We start from the raw sequence: 15,761 nt of genomic DNA on the forward strand, positions 1-15,761 counted from the left end.
GTGAGGAAAACCCCTTTCTCTACATTCTGCAAACCTACATTTAGAAAGAAAAAAAAAAGTCGGAAACAGACGAAAAGCGGTGTTATTCAGGGCGGGTCAGACAATACAAGTATTGTTTGTGGTCTGTAACCATGGAGACACATAGGTCCACATAGGTGCTGTTGACGCACAAAGATAGGAAATTTGTAGTGTTTTTGCAAAGTGTTTTCATTTTTTTGCATTTCAGATGCATTGGAGCAATAAACTGTCTTTAAGCAGGTGGATGTAGCCTTTACTTTTATGCTTTTATTACTGCTTTTTCAAGGGTAATGCTCTTCTGGGGAAAAAAAAGACAAATGCAACCAAAACTATTGACAATTAAATGCTAAAATGATGCTTCAGGCATCGGAAAGCTGCAGCCAAGATCCTTTCTATGAGAAGAGAGCGATTTTTGTATTCTACTTTTCTGCTTGGGAAGTGGGAGGTCAGAGAAAATAGCTTCCTCGGGTATGGAAACGGCACATACAGTTCCAGATACGCTGAGATTCAGAGGCAGAGGCTTCTAGCCCATTGGCTGCTTGAGGCAAAAAGTGATGCTCTCTGGATATGTTGTTGTAGTGCAGACTATCAGAGACGGAGGGAGTCTGATTTATTCCCCTTCATCAGGGCCTGAAGTAGGGGGGAAAAAAGTGTTTAACATTTAGATATTTACCATATGACTCTCTCTTCTGTCCCCCGTTGGATCTGCATATTTACAACATTGTAAAACCGAAAAAAAAGTGTGTTCATACAATAAGCTGATTTCTGTAGGAAGCGGACAGCTCTGTTCCCGCTGCAGTGGCCAAACTTGGTATTGCAGGCCAAGTTCCAATTCACATCAATGCAAGCTTGGCCTGCTATACCATGACTCGCCACTATAGTGAGAACGGAGCTGTCTGCTTCCTGCAGAAATCAGCTAATTGTATGAAGACATAGACTCAGCAAACAGCTTATTGGTGGCTGCCCCAGATGGCAAACCCCCGCCAATCAATCAGGAATGGCTTATCCTGCTGACAGACCATCAGTAGTTTACAACTAGACAAGCCCTTTAAGAAAAAAATTAAAAAACATAGAGGATGCGCCCCCTGAGCATTACATGGCTCATTGATTTCAATGGGTTCCTTGAAATTCTTAATTTTAACAGTTGGATGGCCCATCAGCGGGACCTGCTGAATCAAATCAGGGACGTCCAATCTTTACGTCCCCATTAGGATTTCTGTCAAAGTACAAATAGCAAGAATAAATACTCATATAAAAGTAGTTTGTAGACTTGTTTTCCCTTTTTCACAGTTTTGCAATAATCAGAATGTTTGGAATTGAATGTGCCGTATAGGAAAGCTGATTTTCTTTATTTTTCTCAATTCCTCTGCATGAAGGTGGCGCTCTTGCTGCTGCATGTGTCCTTCATGTTTAAACCAGAAAAAGTTTTAGAACAGGGTCATTTTAGTGAGAGACTGATAAGTGATCCAGTTATCTCCTAGATGCCCAGCTTACCTGCTAGAGATGTGTCTGACAAGGATCAGTACAGGATAAGTAATGTATGTACACAGTGACTCCACCAACAGAGTGTGAGTGCAGCTCTGGAGTATAATACAGGATGTAACTCAGGATCAGTACAGGATAAGTAATGTATGTACACAGTGACTCCACCAGCGGAATAGTGAGTGCAGCTCTGGAGTATAATACAGGATGTAACTCAGGATCAGTACAGGATAAGTAATGTATGTACACAGTGACTCCACCAGCGGAATAGTGAGTGCAGCTCTGGAGTATAATACAGGATGTAACTCAGGATCAGTACAGGATAAGTAATGTATGCACACAGTGTCTCCACCAGCAGAATAGTGAGTGCAGCTCTGGAGTATAATACAGGATGTAACTGAGGGTCAGTACAGGATAAGTAATGTATGTACACAGTGACTCCACCAGCGGAATAGTGAGTGCAGCTCTGGAGTATAATACAGGATGTAACTTAGGATCAGTATAGGATAGGTAACGTATGTACACAGTGACTGCACCAGCAGAATAGCGAGTACAGCTCTGGAGTATAATACAGGATGTAACTCAGAATCAGTACAGGATAAGTAATGTATGTACACAGTGACTCCACCAGCAGAATAGTGAGTGCAGCTCTGGAGTATAATACAGGATGTAACTCTGGGTCAGTACAGGATAAGTAATGTATGCACACAGTGTCTCCACCAGCAGAATAGTGAGTGCAGCTCTGGAGTATAATACAGGATGTAACTGAGGGTCAGTACAGGATAAGTAATGTATGTACACAGTGACTCCACCAGCAGAATAGTGAGTGCAGCTCTGGAGTATAATACAGGATGTAACTGAGGATCAGTACAAGATAAGTAATGTATGTACACAGTGACTCCACCAGCAGAATAGTGAGTGCAGCTCTGGAGTATAATACAGAATGTAACTCAGGATCAGTACAGGATAAGTAATGTATGTACACAGTGACACCACCAGCAGAATAGTGAGTGCAGCTCTGGAGTATAATACAGAATGTAACTCAGGATCAGTACAGGATAAGTAATGTATGTACACAGTGACTCCACCAGCAGAATAGTGAGTGCAGCTCTGGAGTATAATACAGGATATCATTCTGAATCAGTATAACATAATTGCAATCGGAGAAGGAATTATAGTACATTTGCGCAGCTTTTATCAAGACAATTTCCACCAAGATTTTATGACCATTTCTAAGCTTTTGGTGATTATCCCTATTTAATGGCAAATTACTTTGGCCTGATCTCAGTTCAGCTAAATCGACCCCTGAAATTGATGTTCTGCAGTTTGTAGTTCGTCCTGTGCTGTCTGCATGCTAACATCCATCCTCCCTGTAACCTGTAGGTAAACTAAGCTGCTTGGCGGCTGTGGACTGCAAGTTCCTCCTGGCACTTGTAGCCCCACAGCATCTGGTCAGCCACTGATTGTCTCTCTCTTCCGCTTGCTTTTCACGCATGTCACCTTTTCTTAACACTTTCCACCCCATCCACTAATCCCGCTGGCCTCTGCATTGCCTCCCAGCACCTCAACCCTGTCATTGCATTTGTACGTTTTCCAGTTGAATATTTAGTTTTTATCCTTTTTTTTTTTGATGATCCCGAATTAAAATAATTTCTGTTTTTTCCCCCTGCACCCACTGTCTCCCCGGTTCCTGACCCTTCTCCCCACTTTTTACTCTTGTCTGTTGTGGTAAGTTCCATTTTGTGGATATTACAATTGTATGATTTAACTTCAGCCAAGAGGAAAAAAAATTAACGATTGACCCTTAGTGCGCCAGATTACTGGAAACTTTTTGCGATTTGGACCCAAAATTTTTTGAAAAAAAAAAAAAAATTGCTCCATTTTAGTGAACTGTAACTTTTCCCACTTACAGTTTTCTATGGTGGTAACAAGGAATGGCCAGGCTGGCGCAGCATCTCCCTTTCTGACGATGTGAATGATCCCCCTCCACACACCCCCCGCAGCACCGATGAGAGGGGTTTACCGTGCGTTAAATAACAATATGGTGGCTGTGCGCTATCTCTCAGCTCTGTTAATGGCTCTTTGGTGTAATCTCCTCTCTCGAGCTGCCCTATTATTTTTTTTTCCTCTGGAAAATAATAGGTTAATCAGCGCTTTAGTCTCCTATAATCCTTTCTGCTGCTGTGCGCGTCCATCTGTAGTATAAAGCCCCGCCTGGTCCCGGTGTGTTCATCACATTGACAACACTCACACTTCGGATAGTCTTCATCCTCATGTCTATATAGTAACATCTGACATCAGAGAGGGCTTCACGCTGCCTGTTTCATGGTTTTCATTCTTTCGGGAGTCAAACGCCCTTAATGGGGCTTCTTTTCTCTAGAAACAGTGCCACTCTTGTTTTTGGGCTGTCTCTGGTATTGCAGCCAATTCCTATCCACTTAGCCACAATACCAGATACAGCTGAAGGGCAAAATTGCAGTTTCCGGAATATTGCTTCCATGTTCTTTCTAGTCGCTTTAAAGCATAGCCCAAAATCTAGCTTAAAGCGCCCCTCCGGTTCCAGTAGAAGGGGAGGTAGTATTATCTGCTGTCCATTCTTTGCACCATTGTCCCTCAGATCTGGTGAGTCCAATGTCTTATTTTCGATCTTCCAAGTTGGCCGCTGCGATCTCCTAACTACCATCAAAAAGCAGTATGACGTTCTTTGGCCTAATCATGCACAGTGTGCATGCTGCTTTTTGATTGGCCAACGCTGATCATATGAGCAGCTCTTGCCAATCAGAGAGCAGATGTAGTGCCTTAGTAGTCTAACACACTCCTAATGCACAGAGTGAATTACTTAGAGGATTGCGGTGGCCATCTTGGAAGACTTTATGTAGGGCCTGTAACTGATGGATTAGAGGGAGAACAGTGCAGAGGACCAACAGCAGGTAATACAACGCCTCCCTCTGGTCACTGGACGGAATACTTTTCTGGAACCAGAGGGTCACTTTAAAGGGATTCTTCAACTAAACTTGTTTTTTTCAAAAATCTGCTTCTTGTTGCAGTCATTGGGAGATTTGAGCGTCGCAGTGCCCTTCTGACTGTGTCTTTGCCCTTTCATTAAGCACCAGCTGAGTCTGAGATCTGACACAGACTGGTTGCTAGGGATTTGCTTCTTAGCAACCCTGGAGAAGCTCTAGTTGGTCTCAATATCCATAGCAATTCCATGTTTAGACTATAGCGGTGGTCCCCAACCTGTGGCATTCCAGCTGTAGCAAAACTATACGTCCCAGCATGCCCTGACAGCATACTAGGTGATGTACTTTTGCAAAATTCGGTGAGTCGCGGGTTGGAAACCACTGTAGTTAGAGGTGTTGAATTTTCCCCGAAGCCCGCTGTGATCACTTCCAATTCCTGACTTCGTATTATGAGTGCTGGTGTCATTAGTTCAGCCCATATTGATAACTATGCAGCCTGCTGGTATATTATGGATGATCAGTGATTTATATGCATTAAAGGGTGTGTAGACTTTTGCAACTAATAGTTTAATGTCTTATTTCATCCAAAATGAAGCAATTTTGCAAATAGTGAATCAACGAATCTCCTGCTGTTTTATGTATATAGCGTCTATGTAGAGCTATGCGTCTCCATGGTTACAGACTACAAACTAACTCAGTGTAGTCTGATCCTGCAGTCATGTGTTACTCCCTTCCATTTGCCTCTTTCTTTTGGTTCTGTCTGTTGGTTCTAAAGAAGAGGAGGCAGAAAGAGTGAAGTAACACATAGACCTGTAACTATGGAGACGCTTGGATTGACGTAGGAGCTGTATACCAAAACGACTTGAGATTTGTAATTCAGACTGTGTATTTTTTTTTCTCTCTCGTGAATTAAGGGGAAAAAAAGCATTGTTGCTAAAGAATACACGCCCTCTAATTAAATAGCCATTGGTCTTGGTTCAGCGGATTATGAAGGCCGCATCCACCGCGTGTAATCATTAAGTGCACTTAAATCGTATCTCCATTTTCTTTCAGTTTGTTCCTATATAACGAGCTGTGGTCTCTTACAGATACTGTGCTTCACTAACCTTGTATTGATCACCAGTTAATTCATATTACCATCAACATCCAGAGCTGCATTCAAAATCCTGTTGGTTCACTGTCTTTACTGATGATGCCTTGCTGTACTGCATTGTGGGAAATGTAATGAAGTCCCCTATCAGAAGGCTGTAGTAGAGAAGAACTACAGCTGTCACAATGCATCTGATAGATTGACGTTTGCAGCCAGGAGAATTCTGATTTCAGCTCTGGATGTAACCGTAGTGTCAGAAATAAAGTAACTGAAGATCAGTGCAAGATGAGTGAAGCAAAGTCTTAATTTGATGTTCTGCATTGATGTACAGGGTATTTAATGTGATGCCGCCCACTGGTCATTAACCGTGTGATAATTTAGCCACTCCTCCTTCTACTTAGGACGGAAAGAGAATGTTTGGGACGTATTTTCGTGTCGGTTTTTACGGAACCAGATTTGGAGACCTAGACGAACAAGAGTTTGTTTACAAAGAACCGGCAATAACCAAACTGGCGGAGATATCTCACCGGCTGGAGGTAAACGTGTTTCATGTATTGTGTCTGTAGAGCCCATGTCTGCAGTATGAGCTGCGTGTAGCAACGTGGATGGATTGCTACATACTATATGAGTCCACGCCGTTCATCTAGAGAGACAGAAAGGCTGTACTGGTATTAGTGTATCTTGACGCCACCAGGAAGTCCTGGTGGCGTCAAGATTGACAGGGTGGGTGACGCCCCCCTGAACGTGATTGGCTGCGCATCTTTGTTTCCTCAAGGTCCTGGAAGCCCACAATAATAATACTGCAGCTGGAAGTGCTTTAGTAAAGGACGGCGGACTGCACCTCTGTGCGTTGACGGCCACCGCTGCTGCTCAGGATTTCCCCTGCAGAAACCCTCATTCCCCGGCGGCGGAGCAGAAGCCGGAACCCCGCTCTGTATAGCTACGCTGAGCGCCTTGCTCATTACTCGCTGCAGACAGAGTGCTGTGAAGGCTGCTTGCCGCCAGCGGTGCAGAAGCCGCTCCACTGCCCCTCGCCACATGTGTGAGACACAGCGGTACCCAGCAAGGGAGCACACAGTGCCGGCCCGCCCGTAACTCACACAGGCCGTGCGGACATACAGCAGCACGGCCAGCGGTGCCATACACTCTGTGCGTCCCCAGCACACTGCATCAGGACAGCAGGGAGCGTACAGCCGCAGGGGACAGTAACGTGCAGCGTGAGGAGACCTGGCAGGGCACTTCAGGGACCCAACTGCGTCCCCCAAAGCAACTGCCAAAACTCCCAGAACAGTGCCCACTGGACACCTACTACTGTGGGCTAACGGAGCTGCTACACGAATGCCGCCAATGGGGAGCTGGGGGTGCGAGAGGGGCGTTCCCCCTGTCAAACCCCTAGCTTCTGGTGGCGTCAAGAAACTTGAGTACTGGCTGTACTATCTGTGCCTTCATCATTTATATCATGCAGAGAGGTGGCACTATCTGTGCTAACTTTATTTTTCTAGACCTACTGGGAGGCAACAGTTAAAGAGACTCGGTCATCATGTTTTTGCAGCCATCAGTGAGAGCAGCACAATATAGAGCCCGTCACTCTGATTACGCTGATATGCCTGCTGTGTAGATCTGAGCAGTAGCTTTGGAGAAACTTGCATTTAATTAGCAGCAGACAGACACAGAACTCATCCTGAACTGCCAGCTTGCCACACCCCCTCCAGCCAGTGATTGGCAGATCTCTCTATGCATAGTAATAAGCAGACAGCATTGGCTGGAGGGCAAGGTGGGTGTAGCTAGGCTGCAGCTCCTGAATATCCAGGACTACTTTAAGTAGTCCTCTATGCATGTCCTGCTACTGATAAAATGCAGGGATCCACACAGCAGACCTATCGCTGTAATTAGTGTGACGGGCACCAATCATCTGCTGCTCTCTGTGGGGAATGCAAAACGATGGTGACAGGGTCTCTATAACTGCATTACATCATTTATATAGAGAAACGGGAGGTAATACTATTTGTGGCCTCGTCACTTATATAGAGACAAGAAGGCAGTATTATCTGTGCCTTCATCGCTCATAGAGAGGGTTAAGGAGGCAGCACTGTCTATAGCTACATTATATGGCAGTACTATCTGTAGCTACATTATATGGCAGTACTATCTGTAGCTACATTATATGGCAGTACTATCTGTAGCTACATTATAGGGCAGTACTATCTGTAGCTACATTATAGGGCAGTACTATCTGTAGCTACATTATAGGGCAGTACTATCTGTAGCTACATTATATGGCAGTACTATCTGTAGCTACATTATAGGGCAGTACTATCTGTAGCTACATTATAGGGCAGTACTATCTGTAGCTACATTATAGGGCAGTGCTATCTGTAGCTACATTATAGGGCAGTGCTATCTGTAGCTACATTATAGGGCACTGCTATCTGTTGCTACATTATAGGGCAGTACTATCTAGCTACATTATAGGGCAGTACTATCTGTAGCTACATTATAGGGCGGTGCTATCTGTAGCTACATTGTAGGGCAGTGCTATCTGTAGCTACGTTGTAGGGCAGTGCTATCTGTAGCTACGTTGTACGGCAGTACTATTGGTAGCTACGTCATTTGGCAGTACTATTGGTAGGTACATTATTTGGCAGTACTATCTGTAGCTACATTATTTGGCAGTACTATCTGTAGCTACATTATAGGGCAGTACTATCTGTAGCTACATTATATGGCAGTACTATCTGTAGCTACATTATATGGCAGTACTATCTGTAGCTACATTATAGGGCAGTACTATCTGTAGCTACATTATAGGGCAGTGCTATCTGTAGCTACATTATAGGGCAGTGCTATCTGTAGCTACATTATAGGGCACTGCTATCTGTAGCTACATTATAGGGCAGTACTATCTGTAGCTACATTATAGGGCGGTGCTATCTGTAGCTACATTGTAGGGCAGTGCTATCTGTAGCTACATTGTAGGGCAGTGCTATCTGTAGCTACATTGTAGGGCAGTGCTATCTGTAGCTACATTATAGGGCAGTACTATCTGTAGCTACGTCATTTCGCAGTACTATTGGTAGCTACATTATTTGGCAGTACTATCTGTAGCTACATTATATGGCAGTACTATCTGTAGCTACATTATAGGGCAGTGCTATCTGTAGCTACATTGTAGGGCAGTGCTATCTGTAGCCACGTTGTAGGGCAGTACTATTGGTAGCTACGTCATTTGGCAGTACTATTGGTAGCTACATTATTTGGCAGTACTATTGGTAGCTACATTATTTGGCAGTACTATTGGTAGCTACATTATTTGGCAGTACTATTGGTAGCTACATTATTTGGCAGTACTATCTGTAGCTACATTATTTGGCAGTACTATCTGTAGCTACATTATAGGGCAGTGCTATCTGTAGCTACATTATAGGGCAGTGCTATCTGTAGCTGCGTTGTAGGGCAGTGCTATCCGTAGCTACGTTGTAGGGCAGTACTATTGGTAGCTACGTCATTTGGCAGTACTATCTGTAGCTACATTATTTGGCAGTACTATCTGTAGCTACATTATTTGGCAGTACTATCTGTAGCTACATTATAGGGCAGTACTATCTGTAGCTACATTATTTGGCAGTGCTATCTGTAGCTACATTATAGGGCAGTACTATCTGTAGCCACACTGTAGGGCAGTGCTATCTGTAGCCACACTGTAGGGCAGTGCTATCTGTAGCCACACTGTAGGGCAGTGCTATCTGTAGCCACACTGTAGGGCAGTGCTATCTGTAGCCACACTGTAGGGCAGTGCTATCTGTAGCCACACTGTAGGGCAGTGCTATCTGTAGCCGCACTGTAGGGCAGTGCTATCTGTAGCCACATTGTAGGGCAGTACTATCTGTAGCTACGTCATTTCGCAGTACTATTGGTAGCTACATTATTTGGCAGTACTATCTGTAGCTACATTATTTGGCAGTACTATCTGTAGCTACATTATAGGGCAGTGCTATCTGTAGCTACATTGTAGGGCAGTGCTATCTGTAGCTACGTTGTAGGGCAGTACTATTGGTAGCGACGTCATTTGGCAGTACTATTGGTAGCTACGTCATTTGGTAGTACTATCTGTAGCTACATTATTTGGCAGTACTATCTGTAGCTACATTATTTGGCAGTGCTATCTATAGCTACATTATTTGGCAGTGCTATCTGTAGCTACATTATTTGGCAGTACTATCTGTAGCTACATTATTTGGCAGTACTATCTGTAGCTACGTTATTTGGCAGTGCTATCTGTAGCTACATTATAGGGCAGTGCTATCTGTAGCTACATTATAGGGCAGTGCTATCTGTAGCTACATTATTTGGCAGTGCTATCTGTAGCTACATTATAGGGCAGTGCTATCTGTAGCTACATTATAGGGCAGTGCGATCTGTAGCTACATTATAGGGCAGTGCTATCTGTAGCTACATTATAGGGCAGTGCTATCTGTAGCTACATTATAGGGCAGTGCTATCTGTAGCTACATTATAGGGCAGTGCTATCTGTAGCTACATTATAGGGCAGTGCTATCTGTAGCTGCATTATAGGGCAGTGCTATCTGTAGCTGCATTATAGGGCAGTGCTATCTGTAGCTACATTATAGGGCAGTGCTATCTGTAGCTACATTATTTGGCAGTACTATCTGTAGCTACATTATTTGGCAGTACTATCTGTAGCTACATTATTTGGCAGTGCTATCTGTAGCCACATTGTAGGGCAGTGCTATCTGTAGCTACATTATAGGGCAGTGCTATCTGTAGCTACATTATAGGGCAGTGCTATCTGTAGCTACATTATAGGGCAGTGCTATCTGTAGCTACATTATAGGGCAGTACTATCTGTAGCTACATTGTAGGGCAGTGCTATCTTTAGCTACATTATAGGGCAGTGCTATCTGTAGCTACATTATAGGGCAGTCCTATCTGTAGCTACATTGTAGGGCAGTCCTATCTGTAGCTACATTGTAGGGCAGTCCTATCTGTAGCCACATTGTAGGGCAGTGGTATCTGTAGCCACATTGTAGGGCAGTGGTATATGTAGCTACATTGTAGGGCAGTGCTATCTGTAGCCACATTGTAGGGCAGTGCTATCTGTAGCCACATTATAGGGCAGTGCTATCTGTAGCTACATTATAGGGCAGTGCTATCTGTAGCTACATTATAGGGCAGTGCTATCTGTAGCTACATTTTAGGGCAGTGCTATCTGTAGCCACATTGTAGGGCAGTGCTATCTGTAGCTACATTGTAGGGCAGTCCTATCTGTAGCCACATTGTAGGGCAGTGCTATCTGTAGCCACATTGTAAGGCAGTGCTATCTGTAGCCACACTGTAAGGCAGTGCTATCTGTAGCCACACTGTAGGGCAGTGCTATCTGTAGCCACACTGTAGGGCAGTGCTATCTGTAGCCACACTGTAGGGCAGTGCTATCTGTAGCCACACTGTAGGGCAGTGCTATCTGTAGCCACACTGTAGGGCAGTGCTATCTGTAGCTACATTATAGGGCAGTGCTATCTGTAGCTACATTATAGGGCAGTGCTATCTGTAGCTACATTTTAGGGCAGTGCTATCTGTAGCCACATTGTAGGGCAGTGCTATCTGTAGCTACATTGTAGGGCAGTCCTATCTGTAGCCACATTGTAGGGCAGTGCTATCTGTAGCCACATTGTAAGGCAGTGCTATCTGTAGCCACACTGTAAGGCAGTGCTATCTGTAGCCACACTGTAGGGCAGTGCTATCTGTAGCCACACTGTAGGGCAGTGCTATCTGTAGCCACACTGTAGGGCAGTGCTATCTGTAGTCACACTGTAGGGCAGTGCTATCTGTAGCCACACTGTAGGGCAGTGCTATCTGTAGCCACACTGTAGGGCAGTGCTATCTGTAGCCACACTGTAGGGCAGTGCTATCTGTAGCCACACTGTAGGGCAGTGCTATGTGTGGTCACACTGTAGGGCAGTGCTATCTGTAGTCACACTGTAGGGCAGTGCTATCTGTAGTCACACTGTAGGGCAGTGCTATCTGTAGTCACACTGTAGGGCAGTGCTATCTGTAGTCACACTGTAGGGCAGTGCTATCTGTAGTCACACTGTAGGGCAGTGCTATCTGTAGCCACACTATAGGGCAGTGCTATCTGTAGCCACACTGTAGGGCAGTGCTATCTGTAGCCACACTGTAGGGCAGTGCTATCTGTAGCCACACTGTAGGGCAGTGCTATCTGTAGCCACACTGTAGGGCAGTGCTATCTGTAGCCGCACTGTAGGGCAGTGCTATCTGTAGCCGCACTGTAGGGCAGTGCTATCTGTAGCCGCACTGTAGGGCAGTGCTATCTGTAGCCGCACTGTAGGGCAGTGCTATCTGTAGCCGCACTGTAGGGCAGTGCTATCTGTAGCCGCACTGTAGGGCAGTGCTATCTGTAGCCGCACTGTAGGGCAGTGCTATCTGTAGCCGCACTGTAGGGCAGTGCTATCTGTAGCCGCACTGTAGGGCAGTGCTATCTGTAGCCGCACTGTAGGGCAGTGCTATCTGTAGCCGCACTGTAGGGCAGTGCTATCTGTAGCCGCACTGTAGGGCAGTGCTATCTGTAGCCGCACTGTAGGGCAGTGCTATCTGTAGCCGCACTGTAGGGCAGTGCTATCTGTAGCCGCACTGTAGGGCAGTGCTATCTGTAGCCGCACTGTAGGGCAGTGCTATCTGTAGCCGCACTGTAGGGCAGTGCTATCTGTAGCCGCACTGTAGGGCAGTGCTATCTGTAGCCGCACTGTAGGGCAGTGCTATCTGTAGCCGCACTGTAGGGCAGTGCTATCTGTAGCCGCACTGTAGGGCAGTGCTATCTGTAGCCGCACTGTAGGGCAGTGCTATCTGTAGCCGCACTGTAGGGCAGTGCTATCTGTAGCCGCACTGTAGGGCAGTGCTATCTGTAGCCGCACTGTAGGGCAGTGCTATCTGTAGCCGCACTGTAGGGCAGTGCTATCTGTAGCCGCACTGTAGGGCAGTGCTATCTGTAGCCGCACTGTAGGGCAGTGCTATCTGTGGCCGCACTGTAGGGCAGTGCTATCTGTGGCCGCACTGTAGGGCAGTGCTATCTGTGGCCGCACTGTAGGGCAGTGCTATCTGTAGCCGTACTGTAGGGCAGTGCTATCTGTAGCCGCACTGTAGGGCAGTGCTATCTGTAGCCGCACTGTAGGGCAGTGCTATCTGTAGCCGCACTGTAGGGCAGTGCTATCTGTAGCCGCACTGTAGGGCAGTGCTATCTGTAGCCGCACTGTAGGGCAGTGCTATCTGTAGCCGCACTGTAGGGCAGTGCTATCTGTAGCCGCACTGTAGGGCAGTGCTATCTGTAGCCGCACTGTAGGGCAGTGCTATCTGTAGCCGCACTGTAGGGCAGTGCTATCTGTAGCCACGTTGTAGGGCAGTGCTATCTGTGCTTATGGCATTTTATGTCACAATTTTTGTATCTACTGACTGGTTACCCTAGAAAATGTGAATCTCTTTGCAATCTTCTTTCTGTAGGGATTTTATGGCGAGAGGTTTGGGGAAGACGTCGTTGAGGTCATCAAGGATTCCAATCCAGTCGACAAGTGTAAATTGGATTCCAATAAGGTAATGGAGAAGATTCCAGGTTTTGTGTTTGGGCTCGTCTATGGCTACTGAGAGAGTATTCTGTCCTCCGCGCTGAGATCTCCTATGTAGAGTCTTCACACTATACATGTGACGTGTACGGTGAGGTCACCAGAGCCGCTGCTGACAGCTCTGTTCTAGAGCCCCTGTGTGGTCAATTTTCCCCTTTATATGTAAAAAATCAGCCTCTGATCTGCCTAAGTTGCAGCATCCTGCTGTCCTGTATGCTGCATTCTGACTGCAGATGTTATATTGTAAACCCTAGAGCCCATCTGCTCCTGTCTAACGCCACAGTGTCGTTCTTCCCCAGGCGTTCATCCAGATTACCTATGTGGAGCCGTACTTCGACACCTATGAAATGAAGGACAGGATCACTTACTTCGACAAAAACTACAACCTGCGACGGTTCATGTACTGCACACCCTTCACCCTGGATGGTAGGGCACATGGAGATTTACACGAGCAATTCAAGAGGAAGACTATCCTAACCACCTCACATGCGTTCCCTTACATCAAGACCCGGATTAACGTCATTCACAAGGAGGAGGTGAGGCCCGTCTGGTGGGATGTACACTGTGGGGGAGAGGGTGAAGGGGTGGGGGCGGCAGGGGTCAGCGGACACAGATGGGTGGATTGGTGCTACAGGCTGGCCGAGTGAAGTGCTAGTGGGGTTGTTGCCCGGCCATCATAATCTATTTTTACCTTCCATTAATGGCCAGTAAAAAAAAAACAAAAAATAGCTGGTTGGCAACAGCTGTCCCTCCGAGGGTGCCCCTGCATGCAGCACAATGGAAGCATCCATAGGGGATGCATAATGTAAATGGAGAGTCTGTTCTTTTTTCTGCAACTTTCTAATAGACTTTGGAGGGCTGCATGTCATAATTGTGCTCTAAAAAGTTGCAAATAGTGGCTCTCGGGTACCAAAAACATTTTTGTAACTAGTAAGAAGAAGTGTACAGAATGATCTTGGAATGAATGTTGTGTAATTTGGTAGTAACCGCTCTTGTACTGCTACTGCAGATCATTCTGACTCCAATTGAAGTTGCCATCGAGGACATGCAGAAGAAGACCCAAGAGTTGGCCTTTGCCACCCACCAGGATCCAGCCGACCCTAAAATGCTGCAGATGGTGTTACAGGGCTCAGTGGGGACAACAGTGAATCAGGTCAGTTCTGACTTCTCGTTTATGCGGAGTATCATATGTAGACCAATGAGTCACATGATCATATGTCCTGCTCCAACGAGCTTACATACTACGAATAGTGGGGTGATACAGAAGGTAAAGGGGCTGGAGATGTGCACAGTATGGCGAGGTGGAGAGTGAACGATGCTATATACAGACAATGGTCAGACATTTAGCCGTGTGACGGCAGAAACGGTGTGACTGCAGGAGCGGTTTATGGTGGCTAGCAGGGATTGCAGTCAGTAGGTCAGGGAGCATGTTATCAGGCGGAGTACAGAGAGGTTTGTTTAGGGAATGCGGTATGCCTCCCTGAAGAGGTGCGTTTTTAGAGCACGCCTGAAGTTCTGCGAGTCCTGGATTGCCCGGGTATCCTTTGGTAGTGCGTTCCAGAGGACCGGTGCTGCTCTGGAGAAGTCTTGGAGGTGGGAATGAGAAGTTCGAATTAAAGGGGCACTCAGTCTGGTTTCATTAGCAGAGCGGAGAGCCCGGGCTGGGTGATGGATTGAGATGAGGGAGGCGATATAGGGGGGCGCTGCGCTGTGGAGGGCTTTGTGGATGAAGGTAGTAAGTTTAAATTGAATTCTGTATTTAACGGGCAGCCAGTGCAGTGACCGGCACAGGGCAGAGGCGTCCGAGTAGCGGCTGGACAGGAAGATGAGCCTGGCTGCCGCATTCAGGATGGATTGGAGAGGGTAGAGTCTGGTGCGGGGGAGGCCGATCAGCAACGAGTTGTAATAATCGAGCCGGGAGTGGATAAGGGCAACAGTAAGCGTTTTTAGTGTGTCCACAGTGAGAAAAGAGCGGATTCTTGCGATGTTCTTGAGGTGCAGTTGACATGTTCGGGCCAGAGATTGGATGTAGGGGGGTAAAAGAGAGATCCCCCTGTCTATGTAAGCGCTGCGGAATATGTTGGCGCTATACTAATAAAGTTTATTATTATATGTAGACCTAAGAGTCACATGGTAACGACATCACACACAGATGATGGTTGGACACATTTCATTTTTGAGGTCGGAGGAGTTTAAAGTACATGGACAATTTTCAGCAATTATATCACATTGGCAGCAGTTATTTCTTGACTCGGACAGTGGCAGACGTGGCAGGATGCGTTGATGTTTCAGACGTTTCACATGAGCATGTTATGGACACATTTACAGTATGTAGACAATTCAGAAAAACGTCTGCGCCTATAAGAAGAATGTGGTAATCAAAAAAGTTACTTACTAGGGAGAGGGGGATCTATTGCCCATAGAACCCCCCTCAAAAGAATAGGTCAAAGTTGATCCAAACGATAAAATGTTAGGTAACAGGAAGGTTTTATCCTTTAAAACACAGGGTAGGTTGCAACGCGTTTCGGTGATGGAAAATCACCTTTATCAAGCATAATTATA

General features: G+C 46.0%; 1 protein-coding gene across 13 annotated transcripts in view; it reads left to right on the forward strand.

Moving 5' to 3' along the window:
- Positions 1–15,761, forward strand: part of DOCK7 (dedicator of cytokinesis 7) — a 162,661-nt gene that overhangs the window by 141,582 nt on the left and 5,318 nt on the right. For 8 of the 13 annotated variants that reach the window (XM_066597707.1, XM_066597711.1, XM_066597710.1 and 5 more), the window contains 4 exons: positions 5,961–6,086; positions 13,081–13,170; positions 13,499–13,735; positions 14,209–14,352. In XM_066597707.1, coding sequence (XP_066453804.1) covers positions 5,961–6,086; positions 13,081–13,170; positions 13,499–13,735; positions 14,209–14,352 — 597 coding nt within the window. Of the gene's footprint in view, positions 1–5,951; positions 6,087–13,080; positions 13,171–13,498; positions 13,736–14,208; positions 14,353–15,761 lie in introns of all 13 variants that reach the window. The other 5 variants (XM_066597709.1, XM_066597712.1, XM_066597714.1 and 2 more) reach the window with 1 other exon arrangement.

This window comes from Eleutherodactylus coqui, chromosome 3 (assembly GCF_035609145.1).
Source record: "Eleutherodactylus coqui strain aEleCoq1 chromosome 3, aEleCoq1.hap1, whole genome shotgun sequence".
Lineage (NCBI taxonomy): Eukaryota > Metazoa > Chordata > Amphibia > Anura > Eleutherodactylidae > Eleutherodactylus > Eleutherodactylus coqui.